This window comes from Furipterus horrens, unplaced genomic scaffold (genome assembly GCF_987537825.1).
Source record: "Furipterus horrens unplaced genomic scaffold, mFurHor1.1.pri manual_scaffold_2, whole genome shotgun sequence".
Taxonomy (NCBI): domain Eukaryota; kingdom Metazoa; phylum Chordata; class Mammalia; order Chiroptera; family Furipteridae; genus Furipterus; species Furipterus horrens.
In genome coordinates, this window is record NW_028327172.1 from 46,769,429 (window position 1) to 46,790,512 (window position 21,084).

Here is a 21,084-nt window from a genome sequence, read left to right on the forward strand (position 1 = left end):
ACACACCTCCATTGTAGCCCATTGAATGGGGCCAGTTTCAACATCTTATGCAGCTGGTGCAGGGGCAAGGTGTTTGGTCAGCCACTTAATTATATTACAGGGTCAGACATATACAACTGACTGCAGGTCACTGCCAGAGGACTGAATTTGGTTGTCTAACTCCATTGTAGTAATTAATTGATGGGCTCTGTAGACCTGGGTTTAAGCCCTGGCTAACTGAGGGATCTTGGGCAAATCACCTAACCTGAGCTTCCTTATCTATAAAGCAGAAATACTAATGGGCTTATGAGGAATTATGTAGGTAAAGCCTTTACCATGGAGTCTAGTACACAGTAAATGCTCAGTTGATATTGACTGCCATCATCATTCCCATCCCTTCATTCAAGGCCCCTCTATACTGAAGGTTTACTTTGAACCAGTTTCTGCCCTCTGCAAGTTCACTGCCTAGTTGGGCCTCTAGATACATATCCGGCGGCGGCAGCCGTCCGTCTCGAGAGACGATGGTGTAGCTTCTTAAGAGTCTATCTGCACCGCTGAGAATGGCTGTGCAGTTCGACTCGGGAGTGACATGGTATCTGTCTCCTCCCGTGTTGAATCGACATCTTGTGATGACGATGAAGCTACAGAACCTGGGCAGGGTAATATGGAGGGTCTGCTGTTGCCCATGCAGCAGACCCCCCCTCTCTTCGCAGCTGAAGGGTCCAAGGGAAAGACGGAGTCAATACAGCTTGGCTTCAGGTGCGCCGCAGGAGTTGCCGGTGTTGACTACAACGTCAAACCCCCTTAGGGACTCCGGCTCCGGATTTTCTGTCGGGGTTTACTCCCTTAGCCTTTCCCCTGAAGAGGTATGCCGCAAGGCAGCGGAGGTTTTTTGGAGTCAGAGTTTTCCTTCTCTGATGTACCCTGACTGGAAGATCGAACCAGCGACACTTAGCTCGCAGGCCGACGCTCAATCCACTGAGCTAAACCAGCCAGGGCATAGATACATATATGTGTCTGTTAATAGCAATGCTGCTGGGATAGATATCGGGCGCGGGCCAATGGAGGCAGAAAGGAAGGAATAGTGAGCTCTACCAGGGGTCCAGACAAGCTTCAGAGAGCAGCTGTCCTCAGAGACTAGTCTGTATTCACCAAATCGTTAAGAGCAAAAACCACACAGTGCAGCAAGTGGTATGTATAGAAGCCAGGAGGCAGGAGGCAGGAGGCAGCCTGGCTTGTTCTGATAACTATAAATGGGTTGGCTATAATTAGAATTCATGTTATTGAGAATGAACTTGATAAGACTGGATAGCCCATGAGAGGTGCCAAAGCACCTAACAAGTACCAAGTTCACACTGCCAGCAGCAAATTCCAAGTTTTGAGAGTTCACACAAAAGGGTGACCCCACTTGGCAGGGGAAGAGAGAGAAGCAAGCCTCCAAGGAGGAAGACCTGGAAAGCTGGCTCGGATAAGCACAGGTAAAGGTGAGGAACATTCTCTCCCTCATACTTACATGTGGGTAGTCAACAGACAATGGATTTCTACCTCCTAATGTCCCTTATACTTTCCTCTCCAATCCATTTATTTTCATACAGCAGCCACAGTGAATTTTCTACAGTACAGTTCTGACCCTATTACTCCTCAGTTCCAGACCCTTCAATGGATCCCTATTACCCATAGGATAAGGCTCAAACTCCTTAGCAAGACTTCCAAGGTTCTCCACGGTTTCTCATCTGCTACCTCTGCAGGCTCATCAACCTACACTCAACTGTATCTCACTTTCCATTGCAACCACACTGAGCTGTTCCACCACTGTTCTAGCTCAGGAGCCAGCACGCTAAGGTCTGTGAGCCAAATCCAACCTGCTGCCTATTTTGTTTGATCTGTGAGCTAAGAATAATTTATATATTTTTAAATGATTGGAAAATTTTTTTATTGTGTGAAATTAAAATTTCAGCATCATAAAGTTTTAGTGGAATACAGCCCTGCTCATTTGTTTACGGCTTGTCTATGGTTGCTTTCCTCCTACAATAGCAGAGTTGACTAGGTATGACCATATGGACCACAAAGCCTATAATATTTACTGTCTGGCCTCTTACAAAAAAGTTTGCTGATCCTTATTCTAGCTGATTTAGCCATTTAATGTTTGGTCCAAATTTACTTTCCATAGAATTAAGGGCAGCTCAAAGAAATGAATAGTCTTAGAATCACAGATCACAGAATTTCACAGTTGGCCCAGAATTTACAGAGTGGGAAACTTAAGTCCCAGAGAGAATAAGTTATTTGGTACAAGAGGTATGCCAAAGTATTGGCAGGACCAAGACTAGAAATAAGTTCTTCTGACTCTCAGGGCATGGCTCCTGCTGACCCTTTTTCAGACCTGGTTGCAGAGAATCAAATCATGGCAAAATTAAGTTTATCTGAATTGACTCCTAATCTATTCTGAGTGGCAGCTTTTCTGGCAAACAAGGGCAGAAGACTCCTACCCTGGCTACTGCACACATCAAAACATTTATTACTATGAGCTGCAGATTCAGGACATTTGACAGGTTTATTCTTTTTCTTAGAGAGCCCTTGCAAATCAGAGAGAGATGAAAACAAATGATTGGCCATGAGGTTTGGTCTTATTTATATTCTGCATTATGACTTTGGCCTGCTCTCTCTCTCTCTCTTTCTCTTTTTTTATTCTCACTCGAGAATTTATTTTTTCATTGCTTTTAGAGAGAGAAGAAGGGAAAGAGGAAAGGGAGAGAAACATCAGTGTGAGAGAAAAGCATCTATTGGTTGCCTCCTGTATGTGCCCTGACCCAGGACTGGAGATCAAGGATCGAACCCACAACCTAGGTATGTGCTCTCACTGGGAATCAAACCCACAACCTTTAGGTTATGGAACAATGCTCCAACCAACTGAGCCACATCAGCCAGGGCTGGCCTGCTCTATAATGTAAATAAATTCCCTTGGGTAAGTCTCAGTCTGCTGGATAAATACTATTCATCAGAAGCTATCAAACTATGAAGTAGGGCCTCTAAGAAGTTAATCATGATCAACCCGTAGATCTAATCTAGTCAGTCAGCTGTGCGGTCAGAGCTGACTAGATTGGATCCAGTCATGTCCCTTCCCCATGGCCCACTGGCACTTGAAATAGGAATTTGAAATAGTAAGTGTAAGGAAGACAAGATGCCTGGCACCATGCATGACATGAAGGAGCTCAATAACTACTTTTTTAAAAGGTAAAGTAATGAATAAATGGAAGGTCATAAGAAACTCCCAGGCCTGTAGGTCAGGGTAATGACTCCCTGTATCTTTAGAGCATCTGGAAACTGTTTCCCACTATCTATACTAAAATCTAGTATAAAATGTTTTTAACATAGCACAAAATTGCATCAGTTGTTATGAATGTACTCTTTTTGTTTTATAGGAATTTTAGGAGCTATGCTTCCTGGACAAGTCTGAGGACCACTCCTGTTCCAAATCATAGCAATCCCTATTATCTGCAATGTAACTTGAAAACACAGAGAGGAGGTACCATTACATTCAGTATAGCATGCTTTAAGAATGCAAGGATAGCCCTAGCCAGAGTGGCTCAGGTGGCTGGAGCATTTTCTCACAGGCCGAAAGGTCGTGGATTTAATTTCTGTTCAGGGCACATGCCTAGGTTCCGGGTTCGGTCCCTGGTTGGGGTGTGTTCAAGAGGCAACCGATTGATGTTTCTCTCTCACATTTATGTTTCTCTCCCTTCTCCCTCCCTTCCTCTCTCTAAGCATGTTCTTGGGTGAGGATGTAAAATCATTTTTAAAAAATGCAAGGAGATATAATCTATTACAGGATTGCCTTCCCAAGCATTTAAAACTTTTTTTCTTTTTAATCTTCACTCAAGGATATGTTTTATTGATTTTTAGAAAGGAAGGAAGGGAGAGAGGGAGAGAGGGGGAGAGAGAGAGAGAGAGAGAGAGAGAGAGAGAGAGAAACATCAACTGGTTGCCTTTTCATATGCACCCTGACTGGGGATTGAACCCACAACCTAGGTATGTGCCCTTACTGGAAAATGAACCAGGAACATTTTGGTGTATGTGACAATGTTACCACTGAGCCACCCAGCTGGGGCCCAAGCAAGCAGTTAAAACTTTTAAAAACTTTGGTATATAAAGGACATCAAGTTTCCAAAAAATTAACTCTGTGTAAGGTTTCTCTCCCCTCCTCCCTCTCTCTCTCTGCCCCCATCCTCTTCCTGCATCCTCTCTCTCTCTGGCAAGACCAGATTAAGTGGGGCTTTTGTGAAGAATGGCTGACTACTGATGTTTGCAGATTAAATAATTTAAGTCACTAACTCTTTGGGGTCAACACCAAGGTTTGAATCAAAAACACTTCTGCTATAAGGCCAATGTGTGGGGAAGAGTCCATTGCCCAGCAAGGGGGCCTGGCCCAATGCCCAACCCCACACCTTGCTCCAGCTCTGCTGTCCCCTACTCTTCAAGTAAACAGTGACTCTCAGGTAGTGGAAAGAGCTCTGTTTCTTTGTGAAAAGTGGCACTAAAGTTTTCACGGAAGTTAAAGAGATGAGTAACTTGAAGTATACAATAACATGTGTAGAAAATGCAGGACTACGGGACATTTAATTTAGAAGAAAGCCAAGAATGCAAACTAATTTTTCTGTATTTTCAAATCTGGGGCTGTAGATGTTCAAATGTCAAGAGTCTGCTATAGAACTCACAGGAGTCCTATTTTATTTCACACTCATCTCTGGGCCTATGGATTAGGCCTATAGCCTGCTATTTCTAAGCCGGAGGCAACCAATCTGGCTCACCCCAACCAAGACGGGTCTCTGGAATGAGTCCATAATGCCTGTAGTTCACCTGGTCCAATCTGCTGTACCTACTGCTTAACTTTCATGGTTCCTCAACTCCCGCTTGATCCAGATCTCCCCTCAAGTTCTCCTTCCTTTAATACTTGTAAAATACTTTTTAATACTTTTTTTTAAAAATTCACTTTTCTGCATAGACTCCTCTGGACACCAAACTTGGGCATTTTTTTTTCCAGGGCCATGGACTAATAGGACAAAAGTCCTTTCCTCAGGCCTTCTGCCAGAGCGGGCTGGATCCCATAAAGCATGACTGACCATAATTGTTTTATGAGCCTTTATCCTTAGGACTAGAAAATTACTGGAAGAGCCCTGAAGGCACAGAAGCTCTGGGAACTTACGACACAGGACATACCGGATCGTGAAGATCAGACCCTGCGCCCAAAGATAACATCGAGATGAGCTGTAGCCTATATGAGACCAACTGAGACATCCTGTCCCACAACCACCCCGATCACTTAGTAAAAGCTCACAGCCCCCACCCCTCAGGGCTGGTGCATTTCTCCGCACCTAGCCCTTTCCCTCTCTTGGGAGAGTAAAAAAAAACATCTGCTCTCAGTACTTTCTTCTCTTTGTGAATTCTTTCCCAGACTGCATCACTGAGCACCCTAACATGCACCATGGTCATAGGAATGATATATTTTCATCTATCTGCCACCAATCCCATTATTCCCATCACTATCTCCAACCCTACCACCCTCCCCAGAGGACTGCCCTGAAGCAAGGGTCTTGCTGTAAAGGCCCTGAGAGCCCCTTACCAATAGTTATAAGCAGTAGAGAGAAACCTCTATACCCACTCTTTACAGGGAAACAGGTGCGCACCAAAAATTCCCTACCTCTAACTTACTTCCAAGAACTTAAAGTCTCCGTATTTCACATAGATGGTTTTGATGCTGTTAAATGCGAGCTCCAGTTCCTTTAAGGCTGGAAATGTGTGAAATACCTCTGTAGAGGAAGGAGAAAGAGAATCTTCAGCTTGTGAAAGACTTAAGAGAAAGATATTAACGGTGGTCATTTACTGGGTTCCCACTGTGTTAGGCCAGGCACCGTGTAAGGCGCTTTACGTACATGACCTCTAAATCTCTAACAATCCTGCCCTGCCTCGTGTGGCTCAGTGGATTGAGCACTGGCCTGTGAACTGAAAGGTCATTGTTTCAATTCCTGGTCAGGGCGCATGCCTGGGTTACTGGCCAGGTCCCCGATTGGGGGCGTGCGAGAGGCAGCCAAATCCATGTATCTCTCACACATTGCTGTTTCTCTCCCTCTCTTTCTCCCTCCCTTCCTCTCTCTCTAAAAGTAAATACATAAAATCTAAAAAAAAAAAAAAGATCTCTAACAGTCCTGATAAATAGAGATTACTACTTTCATTCTACTGCTGAGGAATCCAAGGGTCAGCTAGGCTGAGTGATTTGCTAAAATAGAAGTTCTGGTAAGTGAACGGCCAAAAACTGGATCTAAGTCTGCCTAACTCCAAAGCTCAGTTAAAACACTGTAATAAAATATAAAATAAAAATTCAAACATGTCACCCCAAAAAGTAAAACAAAAAATAAAACACAGAAAAGTATTAATCCCCTTTAATCTCAATACTTAGAGATAACTATACAGAGTTTCATGCATCTCCAGACTTTTTCTCATGTGTGTACTGAAACACACTTCTTTTCACAGAAATGGAATCATACCATTCACAGTGTAATGTGACTTGCTCTTTCCCCTTAACAAATGCCTTAAGAATTATTCCACATCAAAACATACAAATCTGTATAATGTCTGAATTATATTCTACAATATAGACATACCCTAGTTTATTTAACCATTCACCTATTAATAGCTTTTAGGCTCTCCAGGTAAAAGGTAAAAACACTTTTCCCTTTCTGCATGACAACTGGACCTTGGGTCAACTTTCTAGCCCTGTTCCCTGGTAACCTAAAACAAATGGTATGATAACGATGTTACTCGGCAAGATTGCTGTGATAGAAATCACTTCTGAACCAGGAGAAAGTATGAACGAACAATAAACATCTGAAGGAGGCGCCAGAACTTTGGGCTTCCCTGTGTGTGCTGACTCCTGTAATTGGACATGTCCTTTGCAGGAACTCTGTGAGCTATGTCTACGGAGTGTTGCCGTGGGGAATGACATTGCTCAGGTAGAGCGGCTCCTGCATCCACCCAATGAGAGTGTCAGTCTTGGACACGGGCTGGAGGCCACAGAGACTGGCTCACGGATGGTTATGTAGACTGCTACACGAAATGCCACGAGGATGTCACTGAAGAGCAACTCTGATGCTGTGCAGCTGGTATACTGTGTGGAATCCCTTTGAGCCTTCTAAGTCAACCTGGTGTCAAGTGTGGTCTATGATGGTCTTGAAAGTCAGAATGTTCAGTGGAGCCTAAAAAATGCTTCGTAGATGTTTCTAATGAACATCTGTTTCTATAGAATAAATTCCTGGAAGCAGAGCAACTAGATTAAAGGCAATGACTATTTTTAAGAAACACTGTCAAACTGCCTTCCAAAAATGTTGCACCAATTTATTATACTTCTGCACTCCAGCTGCCATCAGTCCTCATTGTTGGCCAGTGTTTGATAGGTAGAAAATAGTAGTTTGATGTTGTTTTAATTATGAGTGAGGTTGAGCATTTTTTCACATGCCTGTTGGCCTTTGTATTTCAAGCTCATGTTCCTGACACACCACAGTGTTTCCTCAAGAGCAGGGACTTCACTACATGCTTCTTTAAAAACACCCCTCAAACTCAACGCATTCGGACTGAACTCACCCCATTTCTCCCCAAATCTGCCTTTCCTCTAGTGCTCTCTGTCTCAGTGAATCCCCGGGGGTCCTCCTCTCTCTCCAGGTGCCCACTAGTTACCAAGTCCGGTTGTCTCTACCTCCTGAATCTCTCTTAACCCCTTTCACCCCAGTTGCCATGGCCCTGGTTCAGGCCTCCCCTCCTCTCCCTGGAAAAATGAAACCATCTTCCAGGTCTCCACCTTCTTCTTCTCTTATTATCCCCACTCCTCAGAGCCACCACTGAGTTTCTCTATTTAAAAGCTGTTCGAGGCTCTCTTTGCCTGCAGGATTAAGTCCAGGTCACTCAGGGTCCTTGATAATCTAGTCCCTATCAAGCTTTTTAGTCTCCATTCTCTACTACCTGCGTCCCTTGCAGACATATTAGGCTTCTCTGCTCTGTCACAGCCTGAAATGCCTCTTTACTTTCTAATTCCTGAGTCTCTCCTATTCATTTTTTAGATCTCAGCATAAGTGCTCCTCTTCTCAGAAGTTCCTCCTGACACTGTCCTGGGTTGACATCCTGCTTATATACTAGCATAGCATGTTGTGATTCCCTCTTTCATTGCACTTCCTGTGTTCTGCTCAAAGTGTGTGAGCCCATCTCCCCACCAAACTATGACTCACCAGAGCAAGGACCTGGATGCATTCATTCCTAAAAGCCAAGCATTCATGTAATCCTCGCACCCAGCAGGGGTCGCTGTGGATTTGCTAAATAAACAAGAAGGCTTTATGCTCCAACGGGAGCTCTTACCAGCTCAAAAACATCTGTATACATCCATCTCATCTGAGCCTACCAGGCAACTTGCCTTGGGAAGGAAGAAAGTAAGGGAATTATCTCCATTTACAGATTAAGAAGCAGCAGTTCACAGAGAAATGTTCTAAGTAGGTGGTGCCTGCTGTGGGTTAGAATCCAGGTCTGTGTGTTCTCCTATGCCCAGCTCACTGGTCTCCAAAAGGAGATGTGTGGCCAGTCATGATGGACTGACAGGCAGGTTCTAATGTGAGTGACTGGCGGTGTCGTCCAAAAGGCAGAAGATAGCTTTCAGGGAGAAAAAGCTCACCTAGAGGCAGCAGGTTTTCTGAAGCATTGATGTAAATCACGCAATCAAAATGCTTGAAGTCCTTTTCCTTAGCCTGTGCGAAGGCATTTCGAAAGAATATTCAGAAAAGTATAGTGAAAGAAACTCTGAAGACCCATGTAACACTATCCAGCTTTGATAAATCTGAATATTTTGCTGTCCTTGCTTCAGATTTCTTTAAAGAAATAAAACATTTCAGAGAGCTGCCCCCCCCATATCCCTCCCCAATCACGTTATCCTCTCTCTGTCCCACAGATGATTGGTGATTATCTTGTATTACATATGTGTATCCATGAGCCATATATAGTATTATTTACATGTTTTAAAACTATATTAAATATAGCATACTGTAGCTATTCTACAACCCGCCTTTCTCACTCAAAACTGTTCTTGAGATTTACTCATGTTGATACATGTAGCTCTAGTTCATTCACTTTAATTGATGTATACTATTATACAAGCAATCTCTCTTCATATGCCATGGAAGGCCTACAAACCAAAAATATATGCCATAATATCATGTATATACATTGGCTAATGATCAGTCACACATTTGGCTCTGAGATACCTATTAGTAAATGCAAAGAAAGAAACATGACTCATCACATGAGTCACAGGTTCTATAAGTTAAGAACAAACCAGCATCTTGGGAGAAGCATTAACACCTGGCACTAAAAATTGACAGAAATTTCTCCTGCAGGTTCTTTTGATAGGAACTCTGCCACACAATAAATCCTACGCCAACAAAATTTTACAGCTAACACAAACCCACTTCCACAAGGCTATTTCCTTTAATTCACCTCACATGGGACAATGACAATACCAGATTTAGAGCAAAAGATTGTGTCTTAATGTTGCTTCCAAGCAATGAGTCCTTGTCTGACCCATCCCCACCCTTGTGACCTGATTCCCATTCCCCAGGGACTCTGAAGGTCCAATGGACAAAGAGCCAGGGGCCACCTCAGGTCTGGCTCACCCCCATTACATTTCTGCTGGCTGGCCTTACCTTGGAGAACTTCAGGCCACTCACATTAATGGTGCACAGGTCTGATGGCTTCCTCACACAGTGATGCTTCAGCTGGAACATAGTAGAGAGAGTCAACTCTCAAGGTCCCAACCAAGTTTATAAAGTTGGCCAAGCCAACAAATGACTCCCTGTTGAACAAGGCAGCCTGGTACAGCGGAAAAAGCATGGACTTTGAGATTGTTCAGAGCTGAGCTACCATCACAGCTCTTCCACCTCCCAGTTCCCCATCTGTAAGATAGGGTGAGTAACATTGACTTTACGGGGCTCTTAGGAGGATTCCTTCCTCTCTGTTCCTCCTCTGTCTTTTTGGGTCCTACTTCCTCTACCTGGCTCTTTAAAATTTTGTATTTCTGGGGTTTTACCAACCTCATACATTTGTCATAATTTGTTTATTTATCCACTCATTCACCAAATATTTACTGAGCACTATATTGGGCCATGCGTTATGCTAAATGTATCGATGAACTTTCTTCTTCTTATCCATTATATACCTAACTATTATATATTATATATCTTATTATATACCTATTATTATCTCCCTTTTAAAATGAGAAAAATAAGGCTAAAATGCTTTGCCTAATGTCCTATAGCTAGTAAATGAGAAATCTATGGTTTGAATCCAAATCTGTAATCACTAAACTCTGCTCTTTTGATTACCATACATTGCCCCTTATAACTAAAATATTGGAAGAAAATTTCAGCTTTGGAGCTTTTATTTATGTTTAACTGAGATCATTATTTTTTTCTGTTAATCATTTATTTATGATGTTGTTTATGTTTAGACATGGAACTAGGCATTGGGAAGATAATGAAGAAAGAACAGAAATATTCCATGTCTTCATATAACTTACAAGTGTGTGGAGGTCAAGTAGCATACAAGTTTTTATAATGTGATAAATATTTTAAATGAGAAACTCAAGATGCTAAGGGAGACAATACTGGAGGTTCCAATTTTAGTCTGGATGTGAGAAAATAAGTACGGAAGTAATATTTCAACTGATACCAGAGAGCTAAATAGGAGCTGGTCCCAGGGAAGTGGGTGGTGGGGGCTGTGAAAGGTATCAAGGCAGGAGAAAGCAAGGTGCTTTTGAGAGGGTGAAAAACAAGATAAGTTGGAGAGGCAGTCATTAAATCATTTGGGTCCATGTTGGCTCTGTAAAGGGTGTGGATTTTATCCTCCAGTCAATGGAAAGCTGTCAGAGGTTTTTTGGCAGGAGGCTGATTGCTATGTCTGATAAATATAGAAAGGAGGAGAAGACAGGAGTGGAAGAGGAGAGACTAATCTATCAGACATTGTTAATTATCTTCCCTAGAGCTACTTCTCTACTTATTCCTTGTTAAAGAACCCCAATGTTATTTACATTTCTCTGAATGGTCAAGTCCTTAGGCTCCAGCTCCAAGGAATCAATCCTGGCTTATCTCATCCAATCATGGAGGTCACATTCCCCTACCCAATGACTGTTGGGACATGTGATCTAGGTCTGGCCAATAAAATACTGGCCACTGGGGGTGAGAGGTCAATTGTGGGAAGCGTTTTCTGACTTTTAAAAATAGACCTAAGAAAGTGACAAACAATCCCCTTTTTACCTCTGGATATTATCATTTACATGTGATGACCAGAGCTGATGTAGCCATCTTGGGATCATGAAGGCAATGAGCCCAAGAGGAGAAGTTAACCTTCTCAGTCTGTAAGAGCAGAAAGACAGAGGAACCTGGATCTAGGAAGATGTCATTAAGCCAGTTAATTAACTTACTGTGGCATAACAATGCCTCTGGATTCTTTTTACGTGAAATAAGAAGCTCCTAGTTGGCTTAAACTAGTTAGGAAGTCACTGAATTCGTCCAAGAAAAGATAATAGTGACCCTGATTAAGGTGGTGGCAGTGGAGATGAGGAGAAGAATACAGAGTTGATAACTATTAAGTAAAAGTGCCAGGGCTTGGCCATGGTGGGGATGGGGGTGGTGAAGGAAAGGCAAATGTCAGGCATAACCCCAGCTTCCTGGCTTGGTGACTGCATAAAAAATGGTGCCATCAGAGAAACAGTATAGTAAACCCTAGAAAGGAATTATGTTCTGGGACTTGGAGTAAGGGTATTGGTGCAGTAAGTCAATATGAGGTGCCAGTGAAACATTCAAGCGGAGCTATCTAATAGGTGGGTAGGTATCCCATTAGTCTGAAGAACATCCTTGTTACTTCTGCTATCCAAAGTGGCAACATGGATAAAAAGCCATCTCAGTTAATGAGGGACTGTATATGTTGCTGGAAACAAAGGGGAAAAGCAGACTGCGATGGGAGGTGTTTCTGCCCCTTCTCAGCCCTGTTGTTTCAGTCCCCCTCACCCCCAATGAGAACTGAACAAAACCATGAAAGAAATTCCATAGGACCCCACAAAAAGCTTGCCCCTCACCACTTGAGGTGAGATGCAACCAGCTGTCTCCTCAAAGCTCTCTTTCAACATCTGATCTGTGCAGAAACCCATCTCTAGGGAACCATAAGCAAGCCTGGGAACAAAGTAGGCTGCTGGAGGTTTCCTCATCGGGAGCTATGAGAACTGGCTGCACATTAATATTGGCTTATAAAATGTGTCTTTCTCTGCAAAGTCACTGAGGCATTGCACAGAGCAGATGTAAAATTACCTGGCTGGTCTCCAACACAGCCACACTAGTCCTCTCTGTGAAGCCTGCCCCTGGCTCTGGGCAAAACCTGGGCAGCTCTCCTGGCCTTCATCCAAACACTACAGTAGTCCTTCTCTATACTGCGGTTCACTTATCGTGCACGGCCTCACTGTATTGTGGGATTTTTTAAAATATTATATTTAATTATTTATCACGGATTTTTTGCTCTAAGGTTAATAAGGGACTGGAAATGGTTTATAAGTGTGTGGGAAGGGTTTATAAAGCCTTAAAATATATATAAATACTAAAATAAATGTAAGGTTCCTACTTTGCAGATTTTCACCTGTCACAGGGGCATCTAGAACGTAATACCCGCAATAAGCGAGGGCATACTGTACACCCAAAGGACAAAGGTTGTGGCATGTAGAGCTTTTTAATCCCCCTCACTCCTAGAGAGATGTCTCCAGAGCAGAGCAGGAATCTCTACACCCTACAGGTGCTGGAATGGATTGTCAATTTACTCTTCCCCCTGATTTACTCATTTGTCTCCCCAAGTCAATTAAGAATTTTTACCTGATATAATGTAAAGGTATAGGCTTTGGAGTCAGCGGACCAGAGTTCTAATTACTAGCCGTAATTTACCTTGGCCAAGGCAAATTAACCCTTGGGGGCTCAGTTTTCCATCTGTACAATAGCAACAACATAATAGAGATGATAAAACCTATCTCACAAGGTGGATATAAAGAAGGCTTCACACATAAAGAAAGCTGTGGGTCCCTTCGTCATCCTGGCTGTCAATTTGTCTAATCGTTTCGGGTACATTGGGGGTAGCTGTACCAGAGACGAGCAACCAGGACAGCCAGATGCATTTAATCTCACCAGAAAATTCAAGTCCAGCACATATCCAGGAATGGCCTCTTGGTTTTTCCTTTGAGACCTTTTCTTTGCTCCAACTTCAAAAGAAATCTTCTGGCTTTCCTGACTTTCAGCTGGTGCCTCAACCACACCCTTGGGCTTCTTTTTGAGGTTACATTTCTGAGCCACTAACCAATGTCCTCGTCCTGTTGAGAAGATCAGAACAGTGAGGAGCAAACTCCTTCAAAGCCAAACCAAAAGCCAAACCATTACCTCCTATGTACTAGATACTGTGCTACTGTTGGTGACAGGGGCTGAGGGTGAGGGGAGGTGCCTATGTAACTATCTCAATTAATTGGCCCCCAAACCCAGTAAAGATGGTACTGCCCCATTTCACAGTGAGGAGGCTAAGACTCAAAGGGGTCAAATGACTTGCCTAATTCTTTCCTCCGTGTTTTTGCTTCTAAACTCTAAATGTTCTTTAAGACCCCCGATCAAGTATTTCCTGTTCTGTAAAAACTTTACTGACTGTTCCTCAGCAGAGCTGATCATTCTTTCCTCTGCTTCCTAGTTACTACCTCACTTGTCATCTCTTGGGTAAAGTTCAACGCATGACATCAGCTCAGCCAGCTCCACAATCCCAGGCCTTACCCAGGATCCCACCATTACAGGAGAAAGACTGCTTCAAAGGCTCAGGATAAGAAAATGATAGGACAGTTGTCACTTTTTAAAAAACCCAGTAACCCAAGTTCACTGCTGAAAGAACTAGGAAATGTATGTAAACAAAAAGAAGAACGTGAGGTTTATTAGTAAACTCACTTAACAAAAATCATGACGACATTCTAGAATCTGTTTTCTCCCTCAGCAGTATTTTTTTGGTGTTGATTTTTTTACTGCAAGGCATTTATTGCAACCTGTAATTATTTTACTCATTCAGTTATTTATTGTCTTTCTTGACCTCTAGGGTGGCAGCTCCACAGAGCACAGATGTTGATTTGTTCATGTCAGTATTGCCAAGGCCTACAACGAGCTTACCACACTGTGAGTGTTGCTGAGTGAACCTCAGTCACAGCCCCCACCTGCAATCACCCATTTGGGCTTTTCCTGAGCATCTACGTTGTGCTGGGAACTGGGGCTATGGAGATGAGTAAAATAGAGGCCCTGATTCAAAGGAGCTCAAAAATATAAAGGATGCTGTGGAAGCCCAGAGGGGAGAGCTAGCAGCCTAAGGGATGAGGTAGATCTAGTAAGTTGAAAGTTGACTAGGTGGAGATGAAAAAACCAGGCAGCCTGGGCTGAGGGAAACCACAAGTACCCAGGGGTATAAAAGACTGGGACCATGCAGAACAGCACAGAGCTATAGGAACTAGCTTGGTACCTCTGACTAGTGGCTCCCCGCCTGGAGGGCTTGCCCTGGCTCACCTGAACAATGCTGCCCATTCTGCCTCTTGGATGCAGCTCCTTCCCTATGTCCAGTGTGAGGCAGTTCCCATTCCAACTCTGGACCTGACAGTCCAGGCATTCCATTTCCCACGGCTGCCCTCATCTGGGGCATGGACCTTTGTCCTCTATCCCAATAGCCCTGATTCCTGGAGACTCCAGGCTATTTTGGTGCCAAAATGCCCAACACAGCCAGAAAGGAAGGCCCAGAGTGTGTCAGGAGATAAATACGAGAAAAGAGAGATGAGGCTGGGAAGTCAGCAGAGTTAGACCAGAAATTGTCTTGAGTATCAAGATAAGGAGCTTGGGTCATAATGGGGTAGGATTATAGCAGCATAGTATCCATGGGGAGGGGTTTTATTTTTTCCCTTCATAATTTTTCACTCTGAGATAATTTTAGACTTCCAGAAAAGTGGTAAAAATAGTATAGAGTTCTTATACAGCTTTCATCCAGTTTCCCTAACGTCTTATATAATCATAATACAATGATTGAAACCAAGAAATTAACACTGGTATAATATTAGTAACTAATCTATAGCCCTTCTTTGAATTTTGTCAGTTTCTCACTAATAACCTCTTTCTTTTCCAGGATCTCATTTTTCATTTAGTTGTCATATCTACTTAGTCTCCCCCAATCTGTGACAGTTTTTCAGTCTTTCTTTTCTCTTAAGTGAACTTGATACTTTAGAAGACTACTAGTCAATTATTCTGTGAAATGTCCCTCAATCTGAATTTGTTTGATGCTTTTCCATAGTTAGACTAAGGCTTTACACTTTGGCAAAACCGCCACAGAAGTGATGCTGTGCCCTCGTCAGCACATCAGAACACAGGGCACACGGTGTTAGTGTGTCATTGCTGGTGATGTTAACTTTGATCATGCAGGTAAGGTGGTGTCAACCTAGTTTCTCTACTGAGAAGTTACTATTTTTCCCTTTGTAATTAATAAAGATACTTTGAGACTATGTAAATATGTTTCTCATCATACTTTCACCCTCTAATTCTAGCATGTTAATTTTAGTGTCAACTTGGCTAGGGTATGAGAGGATTTATTCAATTAAACACTAATCTAGGTGTTGCTATGGAGGTATTTTGTAGATGTGACTAACATCTACCATCAGTTGACTTTAAGTAAAGGAGGCCATCCTCAATAATGTGCATGGGCCTCATCCAATCAGCTGAAAGACCTTAAAAGCTAAAACTGAAATTTCCCAGAGTAAAAATAATTTTGCCTAAGACTGCAGCATCAGCTCTTCCCTAAATTTCCAGGCTGCCTGCCCTATAGATTTCAGACTTCCAGCCCATCATTTTATAAGTCAATTCCTTGAAATACGTAATGTGTGTATATTATATGTGTGTGTGTGTATGTCTATATATACATATATGTATGGATATGAAAACAGAACTAGTAATATTAATAATTGTAATATAAGTAACATAGTTATAAATAATGTAATTATAATGATAAATAATAGTATTATTCTAATTGTAAATAATAATAATATATCTATAATTATGGGCTCATGGATATTTATTCAATGGTTTATTACTCAAGTCTACCTTTATCTATTTTGTTGCTCAGATTGTCCCAGCTTTGGTGACTGGGCGCTCCTTCAGGCTGGCTGTTATGTCCTTTTGACATGTACCCATCATTTTTCTGAGCACTTCTTCACTTCCTGGCATGAAAAGATGTTCCAGGCTCAACTTGTATTTTTTCTGCCCCAGCCCTAGTAACAACTTGTACTCTTAGGAGTCCTTGCTTCTTTTATTGGAGAATAGTATTTAGAAACCGAGATCTAGGTGTCAGTACGCTCTTCATAACTGACGTATCATTGTTCTCAGTGGACTAGGAAATACACATACATATACTAATGTGTGCAGATACACACGACTATATTTATTTCTCTACCTGTCCATCTGTGTGTGTGTATGTGTGTGTGAGGTGGTATGGGTACGAAATCATGAGTTCATACTGTGAGCTCCATGGGAGGGTTTTAAACAGGTAGGCTGCCAGAGAAGGTTTCTATGTGAAAAATGGGGATTCCTCCTTTCCTTTCAATGGGGTTTGTTTCCCTGTCTCCTCATTTTTGTGACTCTACTTGTTTGTTGCTGCTTCTTAGATTGATCTGCACTTCTTGGATCTGCCCCTGGTGGCGTCAGATCGTGTATCAGTCCGGGCCTAGGCAGCCTGTTGGAGACTTCCAGGGATCTACTGCCTTTATCTGTCTCCTTTAGTTGTTAATCTATTCAATGTGTGATCAGCTGTTAGGCTTAAGGACCAAGGGTGTGGCAGATTAATTCCTGTAGGCAGGGCTTTTGCTTCCCCTCAGGCTGACACCACTTGGAGGGGGAATGGTTTGCCTGCAGTATGGGGAATGAGTCAGCACTGGGACCCAGTCGGCTGCTCCATCAGTTCTCTCCTCAAAGCCACCACCCCAAATTCTCCCAAAGTGTCTCTAGTCCCCTCTGCCCTCCTTTTGCTTGAGCCCAGGGTAAGTGGGTGTCAAAATATGTTTGTAAATGATCCGTTTTAGAGGTCTTTGTCTCCAGCTGTTTCTTTCAGGCCAGCAAACAACCCTGTGACTTTTTGCTTTTCACAGCTAAGTGCTATTTTACTTTCTGCTCTGTTGCTGTAGGCTGGGAGGCCCAGCTGGGGGTTTAGATGCTGCCCTTCTCAGGGGAACACCCAGCTGCTGAGCTGTTTCTCAGTCTCTTCAGCTGCCATCCATGGGAGTCCAGCCAGCCTTTCGTGTCTCTGCACTTCCTACCATTAATGTGATGAAGCGGCCTTTTCTGTCTCTCAGTGGTTATCACAATCACATGTTTTAAAAAGTTGGGAGAGACACCTGGGGAGCGCTCCCAGCACCAGACGAGACCACACAGCTCACGGTCCCAGCACCGGGGACAATGAAGACTCATTGCTTCTGACTGTGCAAACCAGTGGGGGTTGGGGCAGAGGAAGAAACTGCTGGCCTCTCAGTAGAGTCTGCTTGTTTAAAGAGCCCCCACAGACCTAGAACATCTGCAGACCCACCTGCTCTAGAAACGATGGCCAGGGCAACACCTAGAGAGGCTCCAGTTCCAAACAAAAGTGAGACAAGTGCCTGGAAAAGGGGTGAGTGCTGAGCAAGCAGAATTGTTCCCTCTCAGACCCCTCCTCCACATACAGTGCCACAACGTGGTGAAACGGGTCGCCTTGTACTGACAAATACCTAAGGTTCTGCCCCTTACAACATAACAGGTGCGACAGCTCTACCTAAGACACAGAAGCAAACAAACAAAGGATTCTATCAAGATGAGGAGACAGAAAGGTATGGCCCAAATGAGGGAACAGATCAAGGTTCCAGTGGGAGAAGTAAGCGATGAAGAGATAGCCAACCTAACAGACGAGGTGACAACCTAACAGACGCAGAGTTCAAAACACTGGTGATAAATATGCTTACAGGCTTGACAGATATGCTTGAGTACAGCAAACACATAAGGGAAGAAGTGAAGGCTATGCTAAATGAAATGAAGGAAAATCCACACAAAACCAATGGTGAAGGGAAGGAAATCGAGGTTCAAATAAATGATTTGAAACATAAGAAAGAAAAAAACAGTCAATCAGTACAGAACGAGGAAACAAGAACTGCAAAAAAATGAGGAGAGGCTTAGGAACCTCTGGGACAAGTTTAAACATGCCAATACCTGGATCATAAGGGTGCCAGAAGGAGAAGAGGAAGAGCAAGAAATTGAAAACTTATGTGACAAAATAATGAAGGAAAACTCCCCAAATTTGGGGAAGGTAACAGGCATAAAAGTCCAGGAAGCACAGAGAGTCCCAAACAAGCTAGACCCAAAGAGGATCACACCAAGACACATCATAATTAAAATGTCAATAGTTCAAGATAAAGAGAGAATCTTAAAAGCAGCAAAAAAAAAAGCAGAGAGTTACCTACAAAGGGGTGTCTATAATACTATCAGCTGATTTCTCAAAAGAAACTTTGTAGGCAAGTAGGGACTGGCAAAAAGTATTCAACGTGATGAAAAGCAAGGACCTGCATCCAAGATTACTCTATCCAGCAAAGCTATCATTTGGAATGGAAGGGCAGATAAAGTGCTTCCCAGACAAGGTAAAGCTAAAGGAGTTCATCATCACCGAGCCATTATTATATGAAATGTTAAAGGGACTTATTTAAGAAAAAGAAGATCAAAACAATGAACATTAAAATGACAACAAACTCACAACTATCAACAACTGAATCTAAAAAATAAAAACAAAATTGAGCAAACGAGAATAGGAACAGATCATAGGTATGGGGATCATCTGGGAGGGGGAAGGGGGAGAAATGGGGAAATGGTGCAGGATAAAGAAGCATAATTGGTTGGTACAAAATAGACAGGGGGAAGTTAAGAATAATATAGGAAAAGGTGAAGCCAAAGAACTTATATGCATGACCCGTGGACATAAACTAAGGGGGGGGGTGATTACTGGAGGGATGGGGGGTACTGGGTGGAGGGGAGCAAAGGAAAAAAATTGGGATAACTTTAACAACATAATAAATAAAATATACTTAAAAAAGAAAAGAAGTCACTGAATAGAAGGGAACACAATGGTTAGACATGCACTTTAGAAGGCTCCTGAGGCTGCTGGGGGAAGATGGACTAGAAAGGATAGGATTGGCTGTGGCAGGGAACAGAAGTCAAGTGGAAGGAGAAAAAGAAATGGACACAAGAGATATTCTAAAGCAGGAGCTGGCTGTGAGGCAAAGATACCAATTTAAGTCACCTGACCTTCCTTCGGTATTCGAAGAAGATTTTTGGCTGGAAAGCAGTTGTTCAGGTGAGGCTTCCCATCATCCAGCTTATAGGTTCCTGAGGAGGCCATCTTCCTGAGAGTCAACCAAAGACAAAGAAGAAGTAGAAGAGTGAGAAAGTGCAGCATTGCTCTCTCATCCCAGCATGGCTTGTGAGCCCCCCAGGACCGCCACACAACACATACACCCTACCTCTGAGGGCCTAGAGGTCCACTGCCCTGCTTCAGAAATGGGTTGGCCCTTATATGAAGAGCGAGACAAAGCTTTGGGCTTTTCTTTGTTCAAATTAATCCTATCCAGTGGAACACTAGCCAGAGCATCACCTTCAGGCTTGGGCAGACCTGGTTTGAATACTGACTCTGACTTTCCTTCCTCCATGAGTGGGAAAGTTACTCTATCCCTCTAAGCCTGTTCCTCACCCGTAAAATGTGGGTAATAACACCTACCTTAATAGACAGATAAAAGGATCAAGTTAGAAAGGTAGTGCCTGGTACACACTAGGTGCTCACTAAAACTGTTCTTTGTTTTAACAGAATTCAGGGAAGAGGGAACTCACATTTCAGGTGAGATGATAGTCAAATAATGAGATTTGAACTGGATAAGTAGGACTTGAGGGATGAATTGAGTTCACTGATAGAAAGATAAGTATTCTAAACAGAAAGGCCACAGGACTGAGGACATGGTGGTAGGCATGTCTGGTGCAGTAAGGAAACAACCTGACCTAGGAACAGGATGTGTATCTAGAAGTCTCGGACAATAAGGCTAGAAGGATGGGGTATGCTCCTGAAGGGCCTTCAGTGCCAGGCTAGGAGCTCAGGTTTCACCTTGGAAGTAACTGAGAACCATGGATGATGATATCTGAGCTGGGAAGAGCCATGACCCAAACTGTGCTTTAGAAAGACAAATCTGATAAAAATAATGTGATGTGCAAAAGTATTCCATGAAAAGTCCATCTCAGAAATACTGTTCAATGTGCTTTTCTTTGTCTCTCACTGCTTTCATTAAATCTTTCACCCCACCCCACCCCCATCCCCCAGAATACTGCAATAGTCTTCTGATTGGATTCCAGCTAAGCAGGAAGGCCAAATGTGTGAGCCTGGTCTTGAAGGCTCCTGGAGTCCTACTTCCTAACCCTTCCAGCTCCAGACAGCCCTACCCATCAGGCTCACAGAACCATTTCCTATACCTAAAACATACCATTCACATTCAGTTTTGTCTGCCTTTGTACTTAGTGTTCTTTTGGCCTAAAATTGTCTTTTCTATCTTGCTCATTTGCTTGCTTTCATCCTTTAAGATTTAGCTCAAATACCACTTCCTTTAGGAATAAATCACTAATAAGAGATATAACTTTCTTAAACCTTGAGCTCTTAGAGATTTGAGATTTTTCACTTAAGGGATCCGGCCATTCCCAAATCTGCTTCTGGACAGCTTCAGAGAACCTGAGGCAGCAGAGGTTTGGGAACCTATAAGCCCCTGGCCAGCAGAAGGGAAGCCATGAGAGAAATGTGGGACCCTGGGGTACAGGCTCTGGGAAGAGATTCAGTAAAAGGAAGGAGCAGAGTGGGAAGCTGGGATCCACTGTCCTGAGGAACTGTTTCCTGGAAGTGAAAAATATGAAAAGTAGAATGATGCAGTAGGAAGAGCAACAA

General features: G+C 43.0%; 1 protein-coding gene across 1 annotated transcript in view; it reads right to left on the minus strand.

Moving 5' to 3' along the window:
* The window catches only part of XRRA1 (X-ray radiation resistance associated 1), a 54,957-nt gene that overhangs the window by 32,745 nt on the left and 1,128 nt on the right, over positions 1–21,084 (minus strand). The window contains exons 2-6 of the mRNA XM_090265472.1: positions 19,413–19,510; positions 13,227–13,408; positions 9,711–9,782; positions 8,687–8,759; positions 5,686–5,783 (exon numbers count right to left, since the gene is read on the minus strand). Coding sequence (XP_090121598.1) covers positions 5,686–5,783; positions 8,687–8,759; positions 9,711–9,782; positions 13,227–13,408; positions 19,413–19,506 — 519 coding nt within the window. The 5' untranslated portion in view covers positions 19,507–19,510. The remainder of the gene's footprint in view (positions 1–5,685; positions 5,784–8,686; positions 8,760–9,710; positions 9,783–13,226; positions 13,409–19,412; positions 19,511–21,084) is intronic.